The following is a 27,984-nucleotide window of genomic DNA, read 5'->3' on the forward strand; positions in this document are numbered from 1 at the left end:
AAGGTGAGGGGCCAGATGAGGGGGGCGAGTGCCCACCTTGAGAAGGGACGTGTGCAGATTTGGCTCTTCCCCTGTCAACTGGCCCTGGGGGTCAGGTGGCTACACTGAATCTCTTTTGGCCACCAGGCAGGTCCATGATGAATATGACTGTTCCTCATCAAGACTATTCAGAGCTTGCAATAAATTCCTCATTTTTGCTCCAAGTGAGTAACAGGAGAAGTTGGGTTTTGCTAAATATCTTACCTCCATCAGCTGCCACAGCTGTCAGTGGTCTGTGGTGATTACTGAAAATAGGATTGCATTTCATAAATCAATGTGCATATGCTCTTTGAGTGGAGCACCCCCACACACTTGGCTCCATTCTGCTTCTCCCTCATTTTTCCCCCTCCTTGCTTTGTTTTGCTTTTGAGTGATCATGAGGCACAGATGTCATGTAAGGGTTTCTGGTTTGCATGAGCTGCAGAAGTGTAACACATGCTCCAGTCATGGCTTATACCAAAAAACCAAATCAAAGTAAAAGCTTTCCAAGTGAAAAACGTAGCACTTGAAGCTGATGCATCCTTATAAAGGTGACATTATAGGCTGCTCATGGGATAGGCTAGTGAGATACAAGCAGAGGCCTCCCATGGCACCAGACCTCCCTAATACAGAGAGGAACTGCTGAGTACTTACTGACTGTAGCCACCATCTTCCCTCATCCTGTCTGTGCTGCTCAGGAGACATAGAGGAGCTTGCAGAGAAGGAGTGAAGCTGGACATGGAAATGGGGTGAGGAAAGGTGCCTTTTTGTTTCCCACTACCCAATGCAGTGATTAAATATTAATTGGCAATAAATTAATTTTCTCCAGGTGGAGTCTGTTTCCTGTGTGACAGTAATTGGTAAGGAATCTACCTGTCTTAATCTCCACCCACAAGCTTTCTCACTGCTGTTCTTTCTCTTTCCTTCATCCCACTGAGGAGAGGATTGAGAGCAGCTGGGTAGGAGTCTGGATGCCAGCCAAGGCTACCCCAACACCACCCCCAAAAAAATCCCTGCAAAGAAGTCCTACTTTGCTCTGCTATCCAGAAGGCTTACAAATCCAGAGACAGCGAAGGGCTGCAGCTGCAATGAGGTAACAGAAAGGCATAAGTAGTGGGTTTCTGTGGCTGGGTTTTGGTAGCAGGGGGGCTACAGGGGTGGCTTCTGTTAGAAGCTGCTAGAGGCTTCCCCTGTCCTGTGGAGCCAATGCCAGCCAGCTCCAGGGCAGACTTCCTGCCGCTGGCCAAGGCCGAGCCAATTAGAAGTAACAGTAATGCCTCTGGGATATTTAAGAACAAAAGATTGTTGCGCAGAAGAAATTCCAGCCAGGGAAGAGCGGAGTGAGAACATGGGAATAACAACATAGACACCAAGGTCAGTGCAGAAGGAGGAGGAGGTGCTCCAGGCACTGGAGCTGTGGCCCCTGCAGCCCGTGGTGCAGACCATGGTGGAGCAGCTGTGCCCCTGCAGCCCATGGAGGACCAACGGGGTGCAGAGACCCAGCTGCAGCCCATGGAGCAGGTGGATGAATGAAGGAGGCTGTGACCCCATGGGAGGCCCAAGATGGAGCAGGGTCCTGTGGGAGACCTGCGGCCTGTGGAGAGGGAAGCCCACGCTGGAGCAGGTTTTTCCCTGGTAGGACTTGTGGCCCCTGTGGGGGACCCACATTGGCACAGGTCATTCGTGAAGCACTGCACCCCATGGAGGAGTGACCCACGGGACAGCAGTTTGGGAAGAACTGCTGCCCGAGGGATGGACTCACGTTGGAGAGGTCCATCAAGGACTGTCTCCCATGGGAGGGACCCCATGGCAGCAGGGGAAGGACTCCTCTCTCTCAGCAGCAGCAGAAACAACAACTGATGTAACCCCCATTCCCCGTCCCCCTGCACCACTGGGGGGGAGGAGGGAGAACGTGGAAGATAGGAGGGGTGGGGGGGAAGGTGTTTCTAAGACTATTTTATTTCTCACTCTTTGGCTCTTATCCTGTTAATAATAAATATAAGTACTATCCCCTCTTTGAGTCTTGTTTTGCCCATGAAGGCAATCAGTCACTGACCTCTCCCAGTTCTTATCTCTACTCATGAATTCTTAGCTGTTGTTTTTCTCTCTCCTCTGTCCAGTTGCAGAGGGAGAGTGAGAGAGGGGCTTTAGTGGGTACCTGGTATCTGGCCAGGGTCAACCCACTACAGCGTAAAACCAGAGAGAAACAAGGAAGTAAAGAGATCAGTCTGCAAAACCTATGGACCAGAGATAGTGGGACAAGGGGTAGCTATATAGGGTAGGAGTTCAGAGCACAAAAAACCACAAATGAGACTGTGATGTAAAACAGGAGATACACACATAGTCCAGGGAATCTGTTTGCTGGTTTTCTCCCATGTCTTGTCTGTCCCTCCTCCCACTGCAACCAACTGACCAACTAACCACAGCTTCTCACTTGCTAAATCATTTCCAGGAAGATTGCATTTTCCACAACCCTTCACAGCAGGGATACTGGGTTTAGTGCTGGGTAAGAAGCAAGATTATTCTTGTTATTTCTTCTTCCCTTTGATCTTTCCCTCTCTCTTTTTTTTTTTTTTTTCTGATTTCAGAAACACTCCTCTTCATTATTGGACCAAACCAGGACCTTTTTGAATCAGAAAGCTAAAAACCAAGATCCTAATCCAGACAGGTTGAAAGCAAAGAAGAGGGGCTTGATATGTCAACTGAGAGCCATAGTCACTGGACTCCTGCAATGGCTCATTTTTTTTCTGGCTAACTTGGTGGGCCTCTGATTCACTCTTTCTCTAAAGAGGACTAGAAATGTTCTGTTCATTGATGTTGTTGTGTGCACTCCCCAAACATATTTTGGTTTCAATGAATTTCTAGTATTTTCCAAATAGCTCCAGTTGCTTTGGTTTTTTTTATGTAGAAAAACTGTGTCCTTCTTGGTGAAGGGTACAGTAGGTTGTATAGTAATGGAAGAAATATGAATCACTTTCCATTTGCCTCTCTGCAGCACTCCATTCTCCCATGTGACACTGTGAATAAGGCAAAAAAATTAAGTCTATTTAAGCTCCATTCAAAGCCTGACTCCTTCATATAATATAGCTCATTTAAATTCTGTCCTTCATGTTTCCTGGCTTTCTTGCTTCATGTTTATTGAAGTGTGTATGTGAATTTCTAATAACCCATGTTTAGATGGATGTTTGATGCCCAAATTATCCAGAAAATTTGAGAAATGGTGCTTTTTCCAACAAAAGAGTTCCTTTGCTTGTCCACTTAAAAAATCAATTTGTGAAGCTTTCTGGCGTTTTCTCCCTTTATTTTCCAACCAGAAAAAAAAAAATAAAATCATTGTTAGTTTTTTCTGTTAGTTGAGTCAGATATTCAGTTCTTTGAAAATCAAACCTTGACATCTGTAGAGAAATTAACATGCAAAAACAAACTATTCAGATGTTTTGGCCTTCACAGCATTTCTTCTACTACCTTGGCTTTTGGCAACTGAAACAATCCCCCCAAATTTATAAACATATACAAAATGGTTCCAAATCCACTATTTGTTTGGAAAAAAGAAAATGAATCAAACAAGTCAACCCTAAACATGCATCTCTTAGAGATAATAACTGACAAACAACAGAAGAGACAACACAACTCCATTTTGAATTTCTGCTTGGTTTTCCTTGAGGATTTTTTTATTGGTAATGGATAATGAGGAAGAAGTATTTTTGCACACAAATGAGGAAGAGTTATGTGTCCACACATAAATGCCCTCAGTGTAATATTTTTACTTTAGTTCATCACTATGAACATCATGTGCAGGACGCACTGATGGCCATTTAGAGCACTGAGTTTCTCAGCAATGCAAAATGAAGCTAATGCTGTGCTTTCACCCAGTCAAAGCTTTTAAATAAATGCCCTCAGTATCTAATTTTTATCCTCATGGTACTGTTTGCTCAGTGGATGGGTCTGTCTGCTCAGTAGATAGGGCTTTTTTATATTTTGTCCACCCTATTTTTGATATATCTTCCTTTTTGTTCCTAAAACTGAGGAGAAAGCAGATATACAGAACAGTTGTGTTTGTTAACAGACATGTTTTAATCTAACCCGTGGGGAAAAAAATCTACTATTACAAGCTGCTTCTTGTGGCTGAAGCACTGTGGTTACCAAGGCTCTGCTACTTGTTAATGTTGTTCCAAGATCATAATGTCACGTCTAAGTGTGCTGACAGTCCTGCAATCCCACCTTGGCCTTCCACAGCAGACTATGGAGGGACTGCTTTCTTCAAACAAAGGTCAGTACCTCACTAAGACATTCAGTACAGCTCCCAAAGACATTTACAAAGTTTCACAAGGACAATCTTCAACTGGAAAGGCTGCTTGCCCCTCAGTAGCCCAGTCTGTCTCCTAACAACCCATGTCCATAAGAATACTAGCATAATATTAATAAGTGAATTGGCAAGGGAATTTATATGCATACACTGTGTGTCTAAACCATCAAATTTGCATTTGTTCTGTATTTTGTCCCAAGGACACTGCAACAAAGGTGCTAGTTGTCACTCAGGCTGCATCTGAAGCAAGGCACCTAATTTTCTTGGTGAGGAAGCCTCAGTGCAGAGCAGGGGTAGATGCTCTCTAAGGCTGTACTCTGCAAACAGTCTGCAGGTGAGCCAGTCTGTACCAGACCACATGCACAGGCTCAGGGTTGCTCCAGGCATGAACCACAAGGGCAGCATGGACATAAGAGTCCAAGGTCACAGTCAATACCTGTAAGAGACATTGTGTATGGAGACAGAACAACCACAGACTGAACAACTTACAACACCATATAGTACAGAAAAAAGACATTTCCGAGTGTATTTATTGAGAAATAGTAAAGATGTACATAATTTTACAAGCTTTTAATTTTAATTTACATTTTCTTAAATTAGGTAGGCCCTAATAAACTATAATCTGCTAATACATGACAGAGACCCTTGGCTTCAAATATTCAAAATGCTGCTATTGCTGGGATTTTGGCTTCTGTCACTTCAGCTTCTCTTCAGAGATACTAAATACCATATTCATTTACAGCATATGCCTGCTGTCAATCCTTTAAAGCAGAGATGACTTTTGAACTGAAACCCTGGATCTGGGTACAACCTCATAGCTAAAACCTAGTCTCCCTATCCTGGGTCAAGTCTATATTCTCCATAAACTCTACAATTCTGATGGAATACAGGACCTCATCCACCCCAAGATGAGGTCAGCTTGTATAGGGGACTTTGATTTGGCCTCATCTTCCTTGTCAATGCTTGCACTGGAACACACTCCACACTGCTTTAGATGCAAACACTGCTGCTCACACTGGATTCTAATGAAAACAGATCTGGGAGCTAGCTGCCACCTAGATCTTTGTGCACAATCTCCACAGGCATCTAAAAATAAGCCTATTTTTTAGTTTTTTCTGTTCTCTTTTATTGAACTGCACGGTTTTATATCTATTTAAGATACCAGCTTGTGACTGCAATCACACATTTTTGTATTCTGCAAGCTGACTACTCAAATGCCTAATGAATGTTCATGTTCTGTACTGAGAACTGCTAGAGTATCAGCAAAAGGCGTTATATTCTATACTTCATTTGCCAAAAATACTTGCAAACATGACCTTTGCTCAATCTTGGTTGTTGAGGAGAGGCTGAAGGGAAGGTAGTTTCTGATTAATATGCTTTTGAATTAAAATGCACCCAGTGTCAAAGTGATCAACCTTCAGTTTAATCTTCTTAGGCCCACTTGGAACAGCCTGATGTCTCTGCCTTGGTTATTTTCTCCTCTGTATTGTTCATGAAGGAAAATATATCAGTCTAATTTCTCCCTACAAGGAATGTTCTACACACTTTTATTTAAAGATATATAGCAATTTTTGCTTAGCAAGAGAGTATTCATGCTCTGAAATTTTGTATTGCGACGGCTTTCGAGCGAAATCCTTTAATTGTCTTTGGATTCACATTTTTGTGGATTATTTATTTTTATAATTAACTTCTGCTATGGTAGCACACAGAAATTTGTCATGCTCTGTAAAACTTTCCTCCTTTTCCCTCCATCTCCTCTCTAGAAGTCCAGTATATAAATTGAGCTGCATCCACCACAAAAAGCTAAGCACAACTCCAATGAAGGCACTGCAAACCTTTTGTAAGAACCAACGGTTGTTGCTGGGCCACTTTTTGTTCTTACATCTGATTAGGAAAAGAACACTGAACAACTGATTTGAGAAATAATATTGCTTCATGCATTTAAAGAACACTGTGACTTGTCAAAGAAAAAGAAAAAGAAAAAAAAAAGCTAGTTCACCATATCAATTTTTTGGCTTATCATGCTTTTACATTGAGATTTTTATGCAATGCTAGAACTTGAGAAAGTCTTTGAAGTTTTTTCTTATTCCAGTAGAAACACCTTTTCCCACCTGAAACACTACAAAAAGCTGTTAACTACAGCTTTTTATGAAAAAGGTACTTCCAGGACAAATCTGACTAGACAAGTACTGAAAATATAAAGAAAGTATGCATAATATTTACTTTTTGGACACATAAATCTATCACCCAAATAGCTAGTCTATAGTGATTTCGTATGTGGCAAGTCTCATGTGATGGCTTTAAACTGCCCAGTGATAACAAATTATTGTTTGTTGTGTGGTGACTTGCATATCCAACTCCAACACAGAGAAGAAATCCATTTTTATGAATTTATAGAAGAGTTTTGCCTTGTACTTTTAGTGGCTCCAGGCTTTCACCAACCAACTAACTTTCATGTAACCTCAACAGAGTTTAAATCAGCAAAGTCACTACCTGGTAACTATGACATATGTTGGCTTCACAGCACAGCGAGGGAAGATTTTCACCTCAGTGCCAACTACTGTGCTTGTGCAGGCATCCCAGAGTTTGCATTTAACACCTTCTCTTGCATACACCTCTTCATGCAGTTCAGTGCACAGACAACCTCAGATGTCTCCATATACAGTCTCAAAAATTGAAAAAAGTAGTTTCCATTTTCTGCAATGAGAGACGAACCACCTGCTGTTGTTTCAGAGTGCTCAAGCTGCACATAGAGCACTAAGGACCTCATGTACAATATGGATGTTGCTCATTTTCCAAAGATGAAAAATAGCATGTTCAAACTCGCAAGATAATCATCACTGTATGGACCGTAACTTTTAATAGAAATTATGAAAGTTAAGGTGATATATTTCTCAATATTTCTTTAAAAAAATCATCTCTTTATCCTCTCCTCAGATACCTGACATACTATTGAAATTTCTGGTTCCAAAACATTTAGGTTGTCCCTGTGTAGTATTTTGTGCAACCAAAAATGGGTGAGGAAAATCATGCTGACCCAAAACAAAATACATGGAAATGTGGAACACAATTGCAAAACTACCAAAATGCTACTTTATTTACCAAAGAGGACTATGCTCTTGAAACGGCCAATGTCATTATGCCAGTAATTTCAGCAGCTTGTGTTGATCCTGAATATGCTAAATGGAGCATCGTTTGCACATCTGACTGACTTGATCTTTAGTAATTTTTCATTCCTAATGGAATTGTGTTTTATTCCCCATCTGGGCTTAACTCCACATTTTCACCTTCAGTAATGCCACCTGAACACTTTGTCTGCTGGGTGGAACTTTGTTCTTTTATACACAGCAGATGCACTCACTGTATGGCTTTCAGTGGACTTGGTAATTAATGAATATGGCTCTTAGTTCTCTTGTTGGAGAATTAAGAAATGATGCCGAAGGTGTTAAACACTTTTTTTAACCTTTCAACCTAGCGGTCCCCAGTATTAAACTTCCCAACGTGCTCTTAACTTTTCTCAAACAATCAGTGGAATTATTCAGAATCCAAATAAAAACACAAACTTTCCTTTATTATTTTTTTCTTACTGCAGCAAATACTTAAATGCTTTGGTGCAGCTCTGCTCTTTGACTTCTTTGAATTTCAAATTTGGTCATGTCAAAAATTACCACGAAGGTTTTTCTTTGTTTATCTACAGAGTTTTTAACCAAAATTACATTATAACACACGAACACAATCTTCTCTTTAAGGCACAACACATCATTATGACATTCTGTTTGCCAAACTTATAAAAGAGACAACATTATATAACCCTTTCCCTCCCCTGCACCCCCAAAAGAAAGAAAAATTGCATCCACTTCCAAAATCAGCTGCTAACAAAGTCACAGTAAATTATTTTCATCAATAATTTACACAAATTACAGGTCTAGACAGGATTGTCATTATACAGTCTGAGTGCATTCCAATTCAGATTTTCTGGGTTAGGTAGGCTAAAGTCTGGTTCAAACCTCAGTGCTGAGAATATATCCCATTTTGAGGAATGTTGTTGAACACCACCTTGTTGGCTGGAAAACGCATTTTGGTGCTTTGCCAGTTTGAGTCCTTTGTTCACTCCTGTCAGGGCTCACTTGGTGTGTACCAGCAACCTCCACAGTTTTAATTCATTTAAAAATGTTGCATATATAAGACCATAGAGCTTCCTTATGTAGCACTAATGTTTTAACTTCATTCAGCAATCTGAATTCTTCAATTTGGAATTTTTAATTCCAAATATTTCTTCCCTTCTTAAGACAATTCATATGTGTAAAGCCAGAGGCATTGAATCACACATAAAAATTCAGTGTACTTGAAATATATATATATATAAAAAAAAGGATCGCCAACTTTAGAACACAGTTACAAATACTCTAGTTCCAGTGCTTGATGGAGAGCCAAGAGGTCCGAATGACTGGATATCCTCCAGAAAGGCATGTTGTGCTGTGTTTGTTAGAGGAGGGAAAAGGTCAGGAAAGATGAACACCGTGATACAGGGTGGTATATGACACACGAGGCTAGTTAGATTACCACCACGTATTTTACATCACTGTTTCTGGATTGATTTTTGGTATTAAAGTACTGACAAAAATCAGACCAAAATAGATCTGAGCTTAATAGCTCAACTGAAGTTAAAATAATTAGATAGTCTTTCTTAATAGTTTCTTTGGAAACAGCCTGTTACTTATTAAGAGCTACTTGCTTAATGTTACCATGCAAACCCATACAAAGGAGCATTAATAGGAAATGCCTTTCTGCTCCACTTATTTGACTGCAAAATACTGAATGATCACTTAAAGGGCTATCAGACTTCCATTAAAAAAAGCTTCTCACTCAACACTTTGAAACAGCGTTGAATTACATTTTTTCTCCATCTAGGGGAAAAAGAAATCTCTTTTGATATGAAAATAACACACTTCTGGTTTAAGAAAAGATAATTTGTGTTGGAGAAAGCATCAGGATCTGAGAGGTGCAAGTATATGCGCTATTCTCCTTCAACAATTCATCAGCATATTAAAAAACCCCATACTTTCATGCTGAGTTCAGATCTATTTGTAATGTGCCATATTCATCCCTCTCTCTGAATTCTGCACCTATCCATGCAATATAGTCAACATAAGAAAAAAAGCATGCCAAACCGGAAAACACACAATCAAACCACCATCGTTTAGCACAAATTATGAAAGACCCATCACCAATACTGTACCTATATTAAGGAACCATTTGGAATGAGCATTTTGGTTATTTTCATTTTTTTTCCATTCCAACTACAACACTATGAGGGTACTTTATTTTGCTACTCCTAACTCAAGGATATTTACATCACTTGTCCTGTACAGACATTGTCAGGCAAAAATTACAGTTTCTGCACACTTCCAGGGGTTATACTAGAAAGTATGGCACAAATTACTAATTTTATCTGTTTCTGAACACTGAAAATTTTTCTGCTGAAATTGGACTTGAATTATCATCATAAGAAAATTGAATATTTATAAGGAAAGAGTTCTTTTTTTCAGAACCATAGATTTGGTACACAATCTCTATGTTGTGTTCTTTTTCCTTCAGCAGATACATCTCTCTTGAAGCAAATTATATGTTTATCATATTTGCTCCAGTAAATTATGGATCTTCATCTATGTTAGCAAAAAATTTGCACAGTCCTTTACATGTTTTTCCACATTCTCTGTAATACTTCTCTTGAAACATCCCTGATTTCAATATTTAGAGAAAAACACCACCCAACCATCGTGTTATAGCCCTTTCTATCTCTTCTGCTTATCTTTTGATTTGCTTGAAGCTAGTCAGACATTTTTTCTGCAATATTTCTTCATTTATTTTAAAAATAATTTTGTGGGGTTTCCATTTCTTTCCAAAGCCAAGTGAAGCAAATGCTAGAATCCAAATGGTTCATTTACTCTAGTTTTGATCTCATCATGCTCTTGCTGCCTTGCATCTGTGGACTGAAATTATTTGTCATTTTGTGCAACACTGACAGAAATGCAAACAGAAAGGCTTGCATTAGTAGCTACGTATCACACCAACATTTCAGAAGACAGGTTACCTTTTTTGCTGCCTGTTCTTCTTCTACACCATCCCCAATTACAACATATACTACTTTTCTGCCAAACCTTTGCATTATTCGTTCAAAGCAACTTTCTTTTCCTGGAAGATAAATGAGATAAGAGTTCAGAGTGAAGTTACCTGATTAGCTGCATGTTCCTCATCTCGGCCATCTCCAATCACAACATAAGTTATGTTAGTGCCAAATCTGGACACTATACGCTCAAAACAGCTCTCTTTGCCTGAAAAACAAGGCACTATTTATTCAAAATATCAAGTGAGTTACAGTGAAGCCTTACAAAGGATTTTTGGAGTGGTAAGACATTGCTACTACTACTTTTAAAAGGTTCCCAGTCTTAGAGCCAAATCGGGTAAGAAGTAATGAATTCCCTTATTGACACTAAGCTGTTTCAGGTAAAGCTAAATTTATTAATTATTACAGGAAAGCCACTAAGGTAAAAGAATTAGCAACTCTGCAAAAATTAATAGGTTAGTGAATTAAACCATACATTTACAAACCATAGCACAAAAAAGGCACACAGTTATGAATACAATAGAGAAGTGCTCTTTTGGCATCCACCAATGCAGCTTCTGTTAGTGATAGTTTTCATCACCATCTCTGACATATTATGCCTCGGGAAAAAGTTTGTGGAGCTGTGGCCTTACTTACATAGAGCTGAATGTCAGAACAGAGGTTATTTTAACAAAAGTTCTGCTCAGGTTTGAATTCACAGAACACTTTTCTTCATGGTTTTCTGCACGTTTTTTGTTTTCTCCACCATACTGAGGAATTTCTGAGGCTTTTAATCAGTGTCTTTATTCCTTCAGGCATCATTTAAAATAAGACAACTTTGGAATTCTTCGACAGAAAGATATCTGAATATATGCAACGTCTAAATCTTATAACTAAAACTGCTAAGTGTCAAGGAAGTGTTTTGGAATCCATCCATTTCTGGCAGAAAAAAAATACTGGTAATGCAGTGTAGTGAGAATGAATGAAAGAATAATTTTCTTACCTATTTTGGTTGCACTGTAAATATTTTCAATAGGAAAAGCTCCTCCTAAACTGTATAGTAGAACTTTTGCAAGTGCTGGGATAAGCTGTGTCGTTGTTACCAATACGTTTACACAATTACTCCTAAAATGAGAGAAAGGGTTTAAGTTTAAATAGTTTAGAAACAGTATCCAAATGCTGATGAAATGAACTAGCTGTGAAGAGCATATCCAGATTTCCTCAACATTGACTTTCACTCACACAGTAGTGCTGTTCAGCACCATCACTTACAGAAAAATGTACATAAAACTTTGGAAAAAATCCTTTAAAAAATATGCAGGGCCTGATTTTTGTAGGAAGTATTCCACAGTGGTTTATAGAAAACAAGTCCTTGAATATGAGTCCACTAAAACACAGACATTTAAGACTACCAAGTACCTCCAAAAAGAGGCATTTTAATACTTTGAAAGCAGAATTTTCATGCTGGAAATAAACTGGCAGTAGCCATCAGCAATATAAAGGAGTTAAGAGAACACAAAAACATTTTTTGTTACTCTTTAAGGGAAATAAACAGCCAGTACACATTTCTCCATAATAACATTACTTCCTTCATGTTTCAAGAGTAGGAATATTTCTAAGAGGGAGGATAATCATGGTAATAAGCTGGCATCAAATGGCGAGGATGGAAACTTGAATGGAGAAGTTGTGCTAGCAGCTATACAACAGGAAACTCAGAACCAGGCTACTTTAGGCACTGACAGGCTGGAACATGAGTGTGACCATGGCATGGCTGGAGTTGAGAGCAAATAGTTGTGATTTTTCCTTCTGGTATTTCCATAAATTCCAAGCAAGACCTTAGGCTACTATTTCTGACTTAAGGTATCTCAATTTCCTGTCAATAATGTAAGTAATGTTTAGCTGACTCATGGGTAGCTTCTGAAGATTTATAGTTGTACAGTTCTTTGAAGACAAGACAAAAGACTATTATTTAACAATTAGGAGTAACTGATAACAGTTTTCCAGACTCATCCACCCATGCTCAACTGGCCTTCGTTACCAAAAGTCTTTTTGAAGACTAACAATTTGGAAAGGAATGCAGAGCTAAACACAGCTTATACAATCACAATTTTTTTACTTTTTTACTGTTAAGTTAATAACTATTAAAAGATAAACATATTGCAAAACTTGTTACATTGAAAATAAGATTTTCATGTCTTTCCAAGTTTGTCTTTCCACTTGATGCTAAGTCTTCTCCCAGACATGTTCAGAAGGCAAGATGACTTAATGTTTTTCTTTTCTATGGTTTAAACCCAGGATTTTTTAGGATTTCTGGTAAGATACAAATTGTGTGGCTGATTAAGCAGCAGCAGTGTTCATACTTTCATTGTTTCAAAGAACAGTACATTTTATGTCTCATTACTAGGAACCCAGACTTTTAACTCAGTTAAAAGAGATTTTTGCTCTTCTGACAACTTAAGGTATATGTTAATATATACTGATTTGCTTGGAAGGACAGAAGGAAAATGTTCTTGTGTTCTGGTATTTATACAGTATTTAGGTAGCACTGTGAATAAGCACAAACATTGAAGGACAGAGCAGAGATACGTGGAATTCAGAGAATGCTGTCCACAAGATAATAAATTAAAAGCTGCCTCAGAATTCTACAACACATTTTCAATGTACACATATTTTAGAAGACATTTCATACTATCTTTAGTAAATGGTGGAATCACTTAAAATGAAACCACTTTCCACTTTTCCCGTGTCCTATTCCAACGTCATAGTAGATCTGTTCTGTTCTTTAAAGGCACTCATTTACCATAAGCTAAAATGAAAAAAATAGCCATTACATATCTAAAACTAGAACCTTTTTTTACAGTAGACTCAGATACATACCTTGTGCTGATAATTGATAATGATTTAAGTGCATTTGTTAGCCAGGAGTCTGTCAAAGCTTCAATCTCTGCTCTTAATTGCAACCATGCATCTCTTTTAGCGGGACCCAAGAGTCCTTTTATGTAAAAGAGAAAGAAAAATAGAATTAAATTCTGTATTAGCTGGAATGTATTGGGGTTTATGGTAATTGTTTATATTTTAAATTCCACTAGAACTTGAACAAATATCAAAGAGAAAAATCTATTGTCTTCAACCATCAGTAAATCTTTGGTTTTATTTGTACTTCGCTGCATCAGGCAATGTCAGAGAATATTTTAGATACTAATAATTAGTTGGATTTTTTCATCTATTCAGGCTGCTTTACTGCATTTCAAAGTATACCTTTCAGAAATACATATTTTTTAAACCAGCTCCTCACATGTATCTTACTCTCAAATTATCAGAGGCAGTGACAAGAAGATCCATGTCATCAGGATCACAGGCAGAGACAGTCACAAAAGAAGGTACTTTAGAATAAACTGGCCTTTGCAGTATCTGCATATGTTTAAAAGTGCCCTGCTTATGACTCTGTATATAGGTGAACCGCAGGTTAAACATATGAAAATACATTTGTTTGCTGATAGCTTGCTCTTCATGTCCTATTGTAGTTAGTAATAATAGCTCCTTCTATAGCATTTACAGCCCTGGAACAGCTGCACATCTTATGTTCTCAGATCTCAGTCTTTAAAAGCTCAAAATCTCTTTTTGTGTATAAATCATAAGATATTTAAAAATACCCAGCCTATTGAACGTTGAGACATGAATTCTTTGGAACCAAGATATTTTAAAATTAGATTTCATCCTGGAAGAACAAGGAAGCAGGCTCATGCCCTTTAGTATCCCTCTTCTAAAACCCTATGTTCCCAAGAAATGGTGATAACTGTCTTCAAAAATCTGAAATGAAGCAACCTAAAAATATATAGATTAGTCTAGCCTTCTGTTGCCTTCTAGTCACTATTCTGAAATAAACAGATAAATATGTGATAAATAGGTTATTAAAAAGGCTAAGAAGTAGAGGATGAATGAATAAACTTGCCCACTAAGGATGAATTATATTTCAGAAGCAGGATTTCTGGGAGTACAATGCATCACGTATCTGCATTCTGCCTTTGCAATGATTGTTCCCCTTAGTGCAATTCCTTATGTTGTGCTCTTGGACTTGAGCTCTTACCAGTGTAAAAGGTTTTATAAAATGCAGCAGCTTTAGAATCTTAGATGCATTAAGAGATATAAGAAAACCCAGTAAACTTTTGGTTAATACTGGTTCAAAAATTATTAGTATACAGAAACTATTCATGACACCAATAAAGGGCAAGGGAGGGCAAGTGAAAGTCAGACCTCTACTACCACCCTTTGGTCCTATTGCTTCATCCTTTGGCATGTAAAAACTCTAAACTACTAAGAGTGAAAATACATGACTGTGGCAATTCTTGAAGACTTCTAAGTATTCCCTGTTCTCACAGTCTCTTTTTGAATGGATCAGTTGACATATTCACCTCCTCAGAAGAGGGCTGGCTGTCTCTGCAAGTCACAGGACTCTCCACAACAGATTCTTTTGGTTCTGCTGCTCAATTACCTGCACATCTGCTGGTGAGGACATGAGCAAGTCCATGAAGTAAAACAGTAACAGGAAAGCTCTTGGCCCAAATGAGACTTAGACTTATTGAGAACACAACTGTGTAAGCTACAGAGTCAACAAGAGGGGCTATTGGCATGGCAGTGCTAAAATTTTCTTCAATCCACTGGTGAAAACAGACTAGCAGGTACCCAGCAGAGTTCAGGAGACTGTGTGTTGTTACCAACTAGATCATGAAAATGTAGGATGGAAATGGCCATCCACAAACAATTTGTGCCGTGGAAACTATACAACATCTTTCCTAGAGGCAGTATATTTGAGACAGAATAAGTGGTTCAACCAATCAGTACAGTAAGAATATCTGGGTCTAAAGCAGGAAGATGGGCTCTTTTGGAACCAAATGAAAGCCTACTTGGTTTTTCCAACTCTTTCTCCTGCACAACAGCACAACACTGGCTTTGCTGCTCCAGTCAGTAGCTTTCAACAGCCCATGGTCCAGTCACATCACTTTCCATTCCCTCAGTGGCTTCCCAGGCACATTCACTTGGCAGGAGTTCATCACCACGCAGTTTAGACTGATCAGCAGTCTAAGTTCATTTTGACAATTAAACTCACCTCCTATGTTGTTCTTGTAAGTATTATACAACTCTTTTACTCTTCTGTAACGGAAAGCCAGCTTCCTCATCCAGTCAACCCCTCCTCTTACACCTGTTGGCAGACAAAGGTTTGCACTACTTGCAGCTGCATGGAAGCCATCAGTTGCAAAACTGTAGGTACTGCAAACACCCAAAATACAGTAAAAATAAATACAATGTATTCCTGTAAATGCTCAAAGTATTTAATCTTTGAAAATAAAAAAAATAAACAAATGCTGTATCTTACCTTAGGTCTTGTCCGTTATCATCAGAAGAAACATCATCTATATGAACTTGATCACACTCCTGTTGAAAACAAACAAACAAACCCAAATGATAAGTTATCTTACAAAAGAGTGTAATCACCATTCCTGGAAGTCTTCAAAAGGCATGTGGATGTGGCACTTGAGGATATGGTTTAGTGCTGAACATGGTGGGCTAGGTTAACGGTGGGCTGGTTGGACTAGATGACATTAGAAGTCTTTTCCAACCTTAATGATTCTATGATTCTATGCTCACCACAGGCTTAGTACAGATTTTGAAGAAAGGACCGGTGCAGTGCACCAACTACACCAGAAGATGGCAGAGTGGGTACACGCACCATCATTGTCTTTAAAATACTAAAACCTTCAACTCCTACATAGTGTAGGAGTTAAATGCCCGTTAAAACGGGCATTTAGAAACGCAATATGCAATTTTGGTTGCATATTTTACATTATTTTAATTGTAAAACCCCAACAATTGCAAGTCTCATTTATAGTCTCCTTAGTATACCAATACTTAAAAATCACCTAAATCATATTTTCCCACTCCCTAAAAGCTAATGATGAAGAATCTCAACAGGTATATGACTTATGTTAAGTACTTTGGACATGTGTCAGGTTCTTTTATTAATTTATGCAAGTGCCTTTTGCTGGGAAATCACAGATAATCATCAATCCTGAAGAACATTATTTCCTGGTTTTGGAAGGGATGGAAGCAACATGAGGGAACTGAGGTACACTAGAAAACTGAACTCCCCTCCAAGATGGTTTTATAATTGGACATCTATCAAATATCCTTATCTGAGCAGTGGTTATAGCAGAAAGGTAAGAAAATGTGGGGGAAGCACAATAAATAAATAAATAAGTCAAGCCATCACGCATCATATTAACTGTTTTCAGCAGTTGTTTGAACTAACATCTTAACCCAAAGATACACCTGAAATTCAATGTCCAGAGATTTTACTTTGCTGTATGTAATTTTTTAATATTTAAAATAGTTATTGTTAACATATTCCTAAGATGTTTTAAGGAAAAGTTCAAGGATGTATTTAAAAATTACTCCCCAATTAATACTTTCCAATAATTTACTCTCCTTACTTAGGCAAAATGAGGCTGAGCTTTCAAAATGCACAGCTCTGTGCCTCAAAGAAAGAGTTGTCTGAATCATCTATGTCAAATAAAGTTGCTGACAAGCAGCACTTAATTCAAGCTCTCTGTGACATGCAAGAAGACACAGTTCTAAGTTTCCAATCTCTGTCTCATAAGAGTGCTAAGTTGTACAGATAAAGGATAAGTCTGAGCAGAGGAGTTATTTCCGAATGTGTATGCCACAAGTTTCTAGAGCATGAGTTGGGGAAATTAACATTTCATCTGTTTTGTCTGCTTTGCAATTAACGAAAACTTAACAGATTTTACCCACGTGAAGTAAGTTGTTAAAAAAAATATATAAAATAAATATATATGATTTGATTTTCAAATATGTAATATCATTTCATCATACAAGCAATCATAATTTAAAATATTGAGTCAAAGCTAAAAAAATGAGTTACCAAACTCTGCTCATCTGGCTGAGTCCATTAAGACAGGTATGACAGAGATGTGTTCAAGGAACAGAAGTGAAGCATTCTTGTCCCCACTGGAGAAATAAAATTTTTTTGGTTCTGTTTGAGGAGATTATCTTGAGCTGTAGAATATTTTAAAGAAGCTGCTCTGGGATGTAAATAGTAGATGAAAAGAGAAAGTAAAGGCGAAGGGGCAGCTGAAATTAAAGATTGATTTCTTTATCCTTATTTATTATTTACACTCCAGAAAAAAAAAATGCAACTATGCTTCACCACGTGTAGCACAGGAACTCAAAAATCAAGACAAAAAGCCCCACTCTTTATTTTGCAGTATCTAGCTTCCTAATCACCTTCACAGGTTTCCCTGGAACTGGTGAAAGTGTAAGTTTAAAAGTTTAAAAATAATTTCTGTGGATTTGAAGGTGTACTAATTAAATGAAGGGCACACAAAAGCCTTGATGGATAAGTCAGTTTGGATTTTGTCAATCCTTTCAGCTACATTGTTCCAGCCTTGAAAATTTCAGATAACTGTTCTCCTGATAATTTCATTATTAAATTAAATATCAGTGGGTGGCAAAGTCTCAGCTGTTTATTTTTTTTTGTTGTCTCACAGTTTGTTCATTGTGATTCTGTGATTGACTCCAGGAATAGGGGGTACCATGCAGTTTTCTGATTACTTGTCCCTTGAAAAACGTTGTTAAGTATACAGGAGATCAATCCCAACAGCACTCTCCAGCTTACTCCTTTTTCCCCTTCATCATCTTCTCTCAGCATACTGGCAACTTACATTTGCTGAGCAGCAAATAACTCCTGTGCTCACAACTTCTTGCTTTTGTTTACTTTGTTTTCTTGTTTACTTACTACTTGACCTGTTTACCTTTTACAAGTTCACTTATATGGAGTCAAAAAAACTTGCCATAAAAAAAAGAAAAAGCAGATGGGTTGAGCAGATTTGAGATAGTTCTCTACTTTTTCTCAAAAGAAACAGGAAACTGGTAGCACAACACAACATCTGAGTTTGCTTTTAAACAACACCAAACAGTTATGGGGAGGAAGGAAAGAAAGCAAGCTCTCTGACACTGTAAATGTTAAAGTAAAATACTTTTCACATCAGCTGCAGTACTGGTTAAGCTCAAGTCACAGTGGCTCACTGTCAGTGCAAGGTCAAAACTTAAAAAACATAAAAATATATTTCCTATTACTGTGACTATAGGAAAGGAATCTAGGTACAATATCTAGCTTTTGCTTGAAGCAATACTAACTTAAATTATATCTGAGTGCAGTCAATTCTTTCCAGTGATTTTTAGAGCCTGAAAATTTGAGAATACAGAATCAACAAATCATCCATAAAAATTATCCTCCTGAAATGGACAGTAATTTCATTATCTAGTAAAAACACTGACTTATGACACTGAACACAAAACTGTTATTAATGAGAGGATATTCAGCACTATGCTTTCTTAGGCTATACAGAAAACTCCTTTCAAAGTATATGCTTCAGTCTCTGTTAAAACTAGTTTGACCTGCCTCCCAAATTCTGAGACTTATCTAAATTCTATTTTTTATTTCTCATTTCTATTTCTAATGAAGAAAAAAAAAAGAAAAAAATCTCCTTTAAAATATGGTAGGATTATCATAAAAATGGAAATATAATTCAGTTTGTTGGAAACAAATACTTTTTTCTTCATTGTCCTGAGAGTGGAGGGGGATAACTGAATTGGAAGACTCACATCTGAGTACCTACTTGTAATTTATAGAAATTGAGGGGTTTTGTATGCATAAAATGCCTTACCAACATTTCTAAAAGCTGTCTTAAAATTAATACTGAAATTTGGAGAAAATCTTATTCTTTACCTGGTTGACAAGAGAATTCCTTAGTTGGATATAATAACAAAACTGAGTCCCATCTCTAAGTGTTGTTTAGGCACATGAACCTTTTAGATCACCAGACTCCTATTTTTATGGCAAAACACCAACTGCCTTCCCAAGCGATACTTCCCAAGCTAACTAAAATTTATACACTGAGAATGCAATAGCTGGAGAACAGTCTAGCCTGAAATAGAAGTGCAGCTTGGCTGATTAGAACATGGGTTACTGGGTCAGAAGGGAATGTCTCGGCAGATCAGAATTTCTGCATCAGCAACCATTGTAGTGAGACAGATTTGCATAAAGGAAGGAAAACTTTATTTTTGTGATAACTTCAATAACTTGGTTATTGTTACTAGACCCTGGTATGTAACCAAGAAAGACGGGGAAAAAAGAGAGCGTAGAGGACATTGTGACTGAAGTCAATATTACAGGAATAGAGGTTCAGTAGTACATTAGAGTTGTCATGTCCAGTGCCTCGAGGTTTATTATGGGATGAAGATGGAAGCAAGACAGAAGGTAGGGGACATGAGGGTTCACCATTAAAAAAGTGAGATGATGAAAGGATAAGAAATCAGCCTAGTAAAAAAAGGCCTATCTCACTTCTTCCAGTAAGAACTGAAGGTCTCATGTCTTGATGGCCATGCTTGATCAGCAGCTCAGCATTTAGCTCTGCTCTCCTTGTGAGGATGGAGAGAGGAAGATAAAGACAGATGGAGAGAGGAAGAGAGATGAGAGAGAGACCCCAAGTCAGAACTGGGGAATTCTCAGAAGTCATTATACATTTATCATGCAGATTCACTAGAATATTCAGTAATGGCCATGTGCTCTGCAAACATATTTAAAAAGACAGATTTATTCATCAGTTTATTAAAGGATGCCTCTACATACTTTGCCATTCTGTCTTATTTAGTAAGAAGACAGAAAATTGCTAGTCTTCTCACTTCTGCATACATGCCAGATTGTATGCATACTACTCATCTCAGTACATGAACTTTGAAATTTTATAAGAGAGGTATATTTTGGTAATTTTATAAGAGAGTTGGTTTTGAAACAAAGATTAATTCTGGGCTATAAAATGCTTAATTTCTTACAGCAGCTGTGATTATTGATTGCATATAGAAACTGTTTTTAATCAAATCAAACTGACTGAGTTACGAGACTCTCCAAGATAGTCCCCAAGTAGTACTTTTTGATTTATCTAAAACTGGAAACTATTTGGATACTGTTCAAGCTCTGGAATGAGCTGGTGCATGAGTTTTTGGACAGGATATTAAAACCTCCTGACAAAGACTATCCAAAATGTGATGATCCACCTATGACAGCTGAATCTGTGATTTGTAAAGAAAATAAAAAATGAGAGAAAGGTAGAAGGCTTCAATAACCATAGGCAAGAATAAAGAGGGATGGAAGGAGGGCAAAGTTCCATTTTTGCTGAACTCCTCCACTCGAACTCAGCACAAGATTGAAGAACTCTGGGTATATTCTACCAAATTGCTTAAAATTCATTCATGTTGCATGAAATCTGAACACACAGGGGCAAAGGTCTGCTAAAGAGAAATTGAAGAAATGCTTTGGAAAATTTATTTGGTGTCTCTCCCTGGTACAGGGCACCAGAAGAAGAACATCCACCAAATGCACTTGCACTGTCAAGTGATGACTCACTAGGACTGCAATAAAACACTGGGAAAGGCATGTCCAGGGCTTTATTTCTTAGGTTTCTGCTGCTGGAAGGAGGAAGTGCAGCTCAGGTGTGGGGTGAAGTAGATTCTAGCTTCTTGACTTAAAAAGATCTAGGAATAGATGAGGTCTACAAGGGGTAGCAAAAGCAACCACACACTGGTACCTTCTGCTTTTCTTACTGCCTACAGTTGTTGAAGGAACAAAAGACACACTAAAAAAATCAACATCCCAGAGGATGGAAAAATCTCACTTACTCTTATTTTTTCTATTCTCTCACCTTCCTCTGGGATTCTGAACAAAACCTCAAGTCTTTCAGCTGCCATTAGTGGCAAATATCTGTCCATGGGGGAAATCTGGGATCCCCTCTGAATAAGAATACAACTGTTTTAGACCAGGGGAAGGTCTGAAAAGCCCATAGTTTAATTTGAAAACTGTTTTTCCATCCTGTTTCTTGATGCACATGGTTATAAGACTATCATTTTCCACGCTAACAGATCCAGACTCCCAGAGTGAAATAAAAAACCTGTGAAGCCCAGTTGATGAGCGTGCTTCCCAGACCACTGTCCCTGCAGTAGTCCATCCATGTGCTTCTGATAGGTAATCTGTCCACAGCAGGCACTCCCTAGGGAGAGGTCTTTTCTGACCAGTTGCCAAACTGTACACCCTGGGTATACTGTGACAACACATGTGGTTGCCTGGTTACCTTGGGAAAAGACAGCACTGATGAATACATTATAGTCCCAGCTCTCTGATGCTACAGTCTTTGAGGTAAATGAAGAATCTTCTCCATTTGAACAAGAAATGGGGGCCTGTGGCTAAAAGGCTACTCAGGTATGTCAAGAGAAGAACACAGACTCTTGTGATCAGATGATGGCACCCACTGAAAGTGAATATAAAGAATTTCAAGAGAAGAACGTGAGGCACATATGTTCCCCTCCTGGATATGACAGCAGACAGCTCTAAGTCCATGAAAACTGAAAAGATGGCTATAGGACATAGAAAGGAATGGGTAGTATGCAGATTGTCTCTCTCACTGAGTTTCATGGAAGGACTCTGGTGCCACAGGAAGTCAGTGCCACCTGGCTAACCTCTCTCTGATTAGAGTAGGACAAACCTAAAGACTACAGAGGCAGTAAATGTCACACACAATAAACACTAATGCACAGCAAATCCACCATGTTAACAAAACAGGAGCAATGGTGTTTACATTCCTTTGATCTTACCTCTAAATCATTAAAAAATAAATGCGTGTCAGCAAGATTAAAAATCATTTCTTCCATTCTCAGTCCAAGCGTCACTGCCATTGGTGGATCCTTAAAAAACAGAAAGCAAGGTTAACTACTTTCACACTTGTAAGTTATGTCAGAACTACATTAAAAATTGCTGTATTCAAAGTGTTTTGAAAAATTAACACAGTAAGAAATTTCTCTGAAATCCTTTCAGTATTAAGCTACTTTAATATGATACTGTAAGAAGAGACTGCTAAACCTGTGCGAGAAAATCTGAGGAGCTGTGGATGTTGAAAAATCAAGCTTTTTGAAAGTTGAGGAATTTACAACCTGGCTGAACTGACAGGAAAAAACCTGGTGGCCATAAACGTACAGATAAGCAAGCATAAAGAAGGCTGGAAACAGGGAAGGAACTTTTCATTAAAGAGGTATGTAGGAAAAATATTGTGATAGGAAGGTGTGACTTAAGTGGCCTTTTCCATTTCTAATGTCTCTGCTTTATAAAAATACAAAAGGTAGTCTGAACCTATGTCCATTTCCCCAAATTCAGTTTCACTTTGGATAAATCATCACAGCCTTGGCTATGCTTAGGTCTACATTGCTTCTTTCTCACACTTTCTTCCACTCCAGTATGTAGCTTCAAACCTTGCACTCGATCCTTCTCTGTCTCTGTATTTCCCCTTCTTCCATGAAGGCACTCAATGATGAATTTCTGGTCTTTCCTTTATGATTTTACTGCAGCTATTCACTCAACAAAGTGCCTACAATCTATGGCATGATTCTTTAGCTGGCCCACAGGAATGGGAAATGTTGTAAGTTTGTAAGTTTGTTTGTTTGCTACAGATCTCCCCTTCATTTCTGTAGAAATACTGCATTCTTGTCCCTGGATGAGATTCATTCAAAATGTCCCATTTGTTTGTACGTTGACTTTCACACTATCAAACTGCTCTATCTCAAGATATCACAAATCTACCAATTTGCAATAATGCTATCTGAGAGCATTAAGTGTTTACCAAATGTAAGGTAATTAATTTAACTTTTCTAAGTTTGCTAGGAAATAGTAAAGCAAATTTGCATTACCTTACATTTGTTTTAGAATAATAGTTCCTGGTGCTTTGCTGACATCTGGTAATTAGTTTGACTACTGTCTTAATTATCTGCCTGAGCTTGTGGGGTTAAGTTAACTTTTTAATGCTTAATGTACTGCAATGGACTTTCAAAATACATGTGATCCTCTTTTCATTAAAATATGAAAAAAAAAAAAGACTATATTCCATAATTTAAACTTTGATTGACACTATCAAATTTTCAGAAATCCCTTCTTAAATACCTTGAGATTTAAAGTCTAAAAGTTTACCAGCATGTAGCAACAAAATCACACAAAACCTCAGCTGATCATTTGTTAGTATTTGGATCAAAGGCTTCCCAACCAAGATCAGACACCCACTACTCCAGGGCTTCACAATGACAGAATAAAAGATGGCTTCTGCACTCAAGCATTTAATAACTAATGGTAAAATCTAAAACACAGACATATTTTGACTCTTGCTCATGAAAAAGTCATACCTGAAGGGGAGAACAATATTCAAGAAATTGTTTTCATCCAAAGTTAGATCCAATACTTTCAGCGAAAGGAAATATTTTTATGTTGACCCTCGAACTGGTCTAGACTACCTTTCAGAAGTAAAAACCAAATGCAGTGCCCAGTAACAGAACTTCATCCCCTCTGTCTTCTGCAGTCATATTTACTGGATTTGAAAGTCACATGGCTAAAGGCAGCAGCAAGTGCAAAGGTCAGTTTTCCAAGAGGATGATCAAGGAACACACATTAACAGATTTGTAAAACTCATGTTAGGTACTCAGAACACAAATAATCAAAATACCCTGGACTCATGAGATTCCTCATCAAGCCATGATGTTTTTATCAAAATGTCATCACATATAAACATGTGTTTGCATTTTTCTTTTTCTGTGCAAAGTTAATTATAGATTTTTCTTTCTAGATAAAATACAGTAGAGAGTATTTGCAATATGCTTCTTTGCCTCAATCCTACAAACACTAAGGTATGTGCATAACTTTATGAACAGGTGGTAATTCATTATTATTTATGTAAGTTACTCACTGGAGTGTGTCCAAAGCTGTAATCTCACTTTTGATTCTCATCCTGTTTTTACCCCTTTCTAAGTAGAAGCAGACTCCAATGTGGAAATTTGCTATAATGTATTCCATTATAATGCCACCTATGTATGACAATTTCCTGCCTTGCCTATTATAGTTTAAAGACATTAAATATGACAAAGCTTTTATGATTTTCTTATTAATAGTAGTTTTGTAACCAACTCTGCCTGACTTTATTACTATTAATATTATATTTCCTATGTTCCTGTTTTGACAAAAGTATGAGAAGGATATTGAGAGGTACTATATAAAAACTAAAATAAAGCAAAAAAAATTCATTTCAGCTTAGCACAAAATTGATATGGGATCTCCCCATAACAACTTCTGCTAAGGAGAGTCACTGGAATTGAATTCTCAAGGCATGAACAATTTTTCCCTTAATAAATTGACCAAAACTTGCACTGCAACTGTTTAACAGGAATTACACATCATGTTCCAGCTCTTGCCATGTTAAGTTATTTTCTTCACATATAAAATAGCCAAAAAAAAAAGATTTGTCATGGTCTTGTGGTTTTATACTGTTTGCACAACGTGGAGGAACATCACAATCATCATTTTAGTCTTTCAACTTGAAGCAGAAGTTACAGACTGATTCAAGTGGCACAAAGAACTGAGTGTTGAACAGAAAGCAAGAAACTTGCAGCTGATACAGATTTTAGCACAGCAAATTGGAAAACTTAATAAGAGGCAGACTGAACTTCTGCCAAAATAGTATTTTCAGCTACTCTGCACAAGCACACACAAAAGAGGAAACAATGATTTAAAAAAACCCTCAAACAAGTCTGGAAGTTTTCCTCAGATAATTTGTAGAATAAAGAACAACTCTTTGGCCCTCAGAGACATGATGTTAGCCAGATATCATTAGTGTGCAGAAAAATCAAGACCAGCTAAAGCAGCTCTGTATACCAAAATACAAATTACTTTAGCTACATTCAGATGAAGGCACTACTCTGGAGCCAGGCTGTCTGCTTGTGGATTTCTGTACTAGACTGGTCCATCCACTGGAATGCCTCCTGGGAGACTAGATAAAAATATTCTAGGAGGACCAATATTTATATGTGTGTTTTGACCAAGAGGAAAGTGACTGGAATAAAGCCCCAAAAGCTCAGTGTCCATTACTAGAAGAAATCTCTTTAATACTGTCTTGGAAATCAGGTTTCAGCAGAAGATGTTCAAAATCATTTCATTTCTTGGAAAAAAAATACAAACACCAAACTGACTTTTAGAACACCTCAGAAAACAAAGAGATTACCGTCAGGTAGATTTCTTGTGTGAGCAATTTGGATGCATAAAGCCTTAAAAATAAGCATGAAAACAAACAAAATATATGAATAGTATTGTAGGAAGTGGTTTTCAATTGGGTGGCTGTCCTGAACAAACTCAGAACAAAACTGGCCTCTGGGAAAAGTGGAAATGCTTTATTTAAATACCAATATTTTTAGCTTAGGGACACTTCCCTATGTTATGTAGGAATCTCAGATTTAATTTCAGCTCTAACTCTCTCATAGGGGACACTTGTCCCAGGAGAGATTCATATGGGTGGTAACGGAGGAAAAGAATATATCTCTTCTTAATAATCATATGTGGTGGCTGATGAAAGAAAACTCACATACTCCATAGAGAGTTTCTGTTCCATGCTCTCTAGAAGGTGGAACTCAGAGCTCTCAGACAAGGAGGGAGTGAATGGAGAGGACAACTGGAGGTGATGAGAGGTACACTATTAATACAGGCGAACCAGAGAATATTTATGAGTGAATTTGGGAATGTCATCATGGGTGTTAATAGCGACAAAGTTTTTCTGCTTAATGACTGGACAAGCAGAGAGTGAGCATTAAAAAGCTTCTGAGCCCTTTCAGAGAAGTATACAAGGCCTCCCTGACAGCTTTCTGTAATTTGCAATGTTATCAAAAATGGCAAAATATGATCATCAAGTGTGGATTTATTTTGATTTTTGCACTTGGAAATCACATTCTCTCCCTTCTAAGCTCACAAAGGAATTTTTTTCTTTTTTTTAACTAGTTGCACCTTGAGTCACGTCATTTATCTTGGCATCCTTACCCTCTAGGTCAACCTGGAAGTAATGAATGCAACATAAATGCTGGGATGTAGACAAAACCCCAGCTTAATCAGCCTTCAACCAGCAAGAATAACTGGAATGCAGTAGAACAAAGAATATTCACTGTTCACAGGGAATAAGAATGTACCTCGTAAACTTTAAAGAGATGGTATCTCCTAACACATGTCCTGTCACATCAACCAATGCTCACTTAAGAGCTCAGCATTGTAGAAAAAAATATCTGCCAACTGGTGTTCAGCTGCAAAAACCATCATTGTCCACACAAGTCACAATATAACAGCTCCAATGCCAATGTTTGCAATATGCTCCTGCAGTAAGTAATTTAAAATAGAAACGTACTAGTTTTATGAAGAACAAAGCAGATGAGCAATGAGCTAAACAGCAAGAGGTACTCTTATTGCTGGGAGGCAGCATGGTTTCCCTGAAACCTAACACAGCTGTAGCATAGTTTTTATTCCCTTTTTATGTTAGCTTTGACCAGCCCAATAAAATAACCACTACACCAAAAGTCCCAGAGAAATACTCACAGGTAGAAAACATCAAGGCACAGAATATCCTCTGGGTAAGTTTTATATTTAAAATTAAAAGAGACACATTGACCACCCTCTGGCCAAGTCTCTTCCAGTTCAGTTGCTTTGAAGCTATAGTCTACTGGTGCCAAGAGAAGCAGTTTGCCCTGTGTTTTAAATGAGATGCTTACAGCTGAATCCAACAACTTAAATCTTTGAGCAAATTTTAATTTTACTTTTAACACGGTTATTATAACAGCTCTAGAAAATCCTGAAGTCAAATAACTATCACACCATGCAAAGTGCTGAACAAGTATATACCAAGGAGAGTGTCCATTCTCAACTTCATAAACCCTCAGGCATAAGTTAGAAATTTGTTGTTCTCTTGACAAATATACAATCTGAAACTTGCCTACCGGATCCAGGCCTTCCCAAATATCCTCTGCCAATGAAAGCCCCCATTGCCTATGGGAATGTTGGTTTGCCTTTTCTTTTTCTTTTCTACTCCAACCACTTGTTAAACTGTAGAAATATTTTTAAAGATAAAGTGTTTATCTCCAGGTACAACTGCAGCTCTCAAGTGCTTCTACACTCACACACAGAGCCCTTCGCCTTAATATGCTGCACCTCCCCTCACTGCATACCTGCACAGCCTGAATTGAAGCAGAACAGAGAGATTAAAAGACTAATTTCTGAGTTTTTCTTTTCACCTGGTTACTGAAAGAAACTGGGAAAGGAGCTGGTGAAAACGAGGAATGAAAGTTTGCATGTCAAGGAGTAGATGGGAAAGAACTGTAGGTGAATATCCTTGCCTGTCTGTATATTCGCACTAGCTCTACACTCGCTCCTTGCATCTCATCTCACTCACTCCTTGCAAGTATGAAGTGAGCACACTTGGTAGAAATGGTATAAGGAGATGCCTTCCCTTAAAGCAATGTTCAGATTAACAAGACATGCTATTCTCATGTGGAAAATTTAAATATGGGACATAGGGAAAATTCTGCTTTTCCTCTGAGGGTTTTTTTTGGTGGGGTTTCTTTTTTTGGGAGTAACTCAGTT

The 27,984-nt window shown here is 37.9% G+C and overlaps 1 protein-coding gene and 1 long non-coding RNA gene across 2 annotated transcripts in view; one reads left to right on the forward strand and one right to left on the reverse strand.

Annotated features, from left to right (window-relative positions):
* Nucleotides 1–1,046: 1,046 nt before the first annotated feature.
* On the forward strand, nt 1,047–3,122 carry LOC135411631 (uncharacterized). Its single transcript, XR_010429238.1, has 2 exons — nt 1,047–1,111; nt 2,607–3,122. It is a non-coding gene; the product is annotated as an uncharacterized LOC135411631 (long non-coding RNA).
* A 531-nt stretch (nt 3,123–3,653) lies between these two features.
* EYA4 (EYA transcriptional coactivator and phosphatase 4) overlaps nt 3,654–27,984 on the reverse strand; it is a 152,244-nt gene continuing 127,913 nt past the window's right edge. Inside the window, 8 exon segments of the mRNA XM_064649448.1 lie at nt 3,654–4,681; nt 4,683–4,760; nt 10,419–10,519; nt 11,434–11,555; nt 13,308–13,422; nt 15,538–15,698; nt 15,805–15,863; nt 22,155–22,244. Coding sequence (XP_064505518.1) covers nt 4,550–4,681; nt 4,683–4,760; nt 10,419–10,519; nt 11,434–11,555; nt 13,308–13,422; nt 15,538–15,698; nt 15,805–15,863; nt 22,155–22,244 — 858 coding nt within the window. The 3' untranslated portion in view covers nt 3,654–4,549.

The sequence above is a fragment of the Pseudopipra pipra genome, chromosome 3 (genome assembly GCF_036250125.1).
Source record: "Pseudopipra pipra isolate bDixPip1 chromosome 3, bDixPip1.hap1, whole genome shotgun sequence".
Taxonomy (NCBI): Eukaryota; Metazoa; Chordata; class Aves; order Passeriformes; family Pipridae; genus Pseudopipra; species Pseudopipra pipra.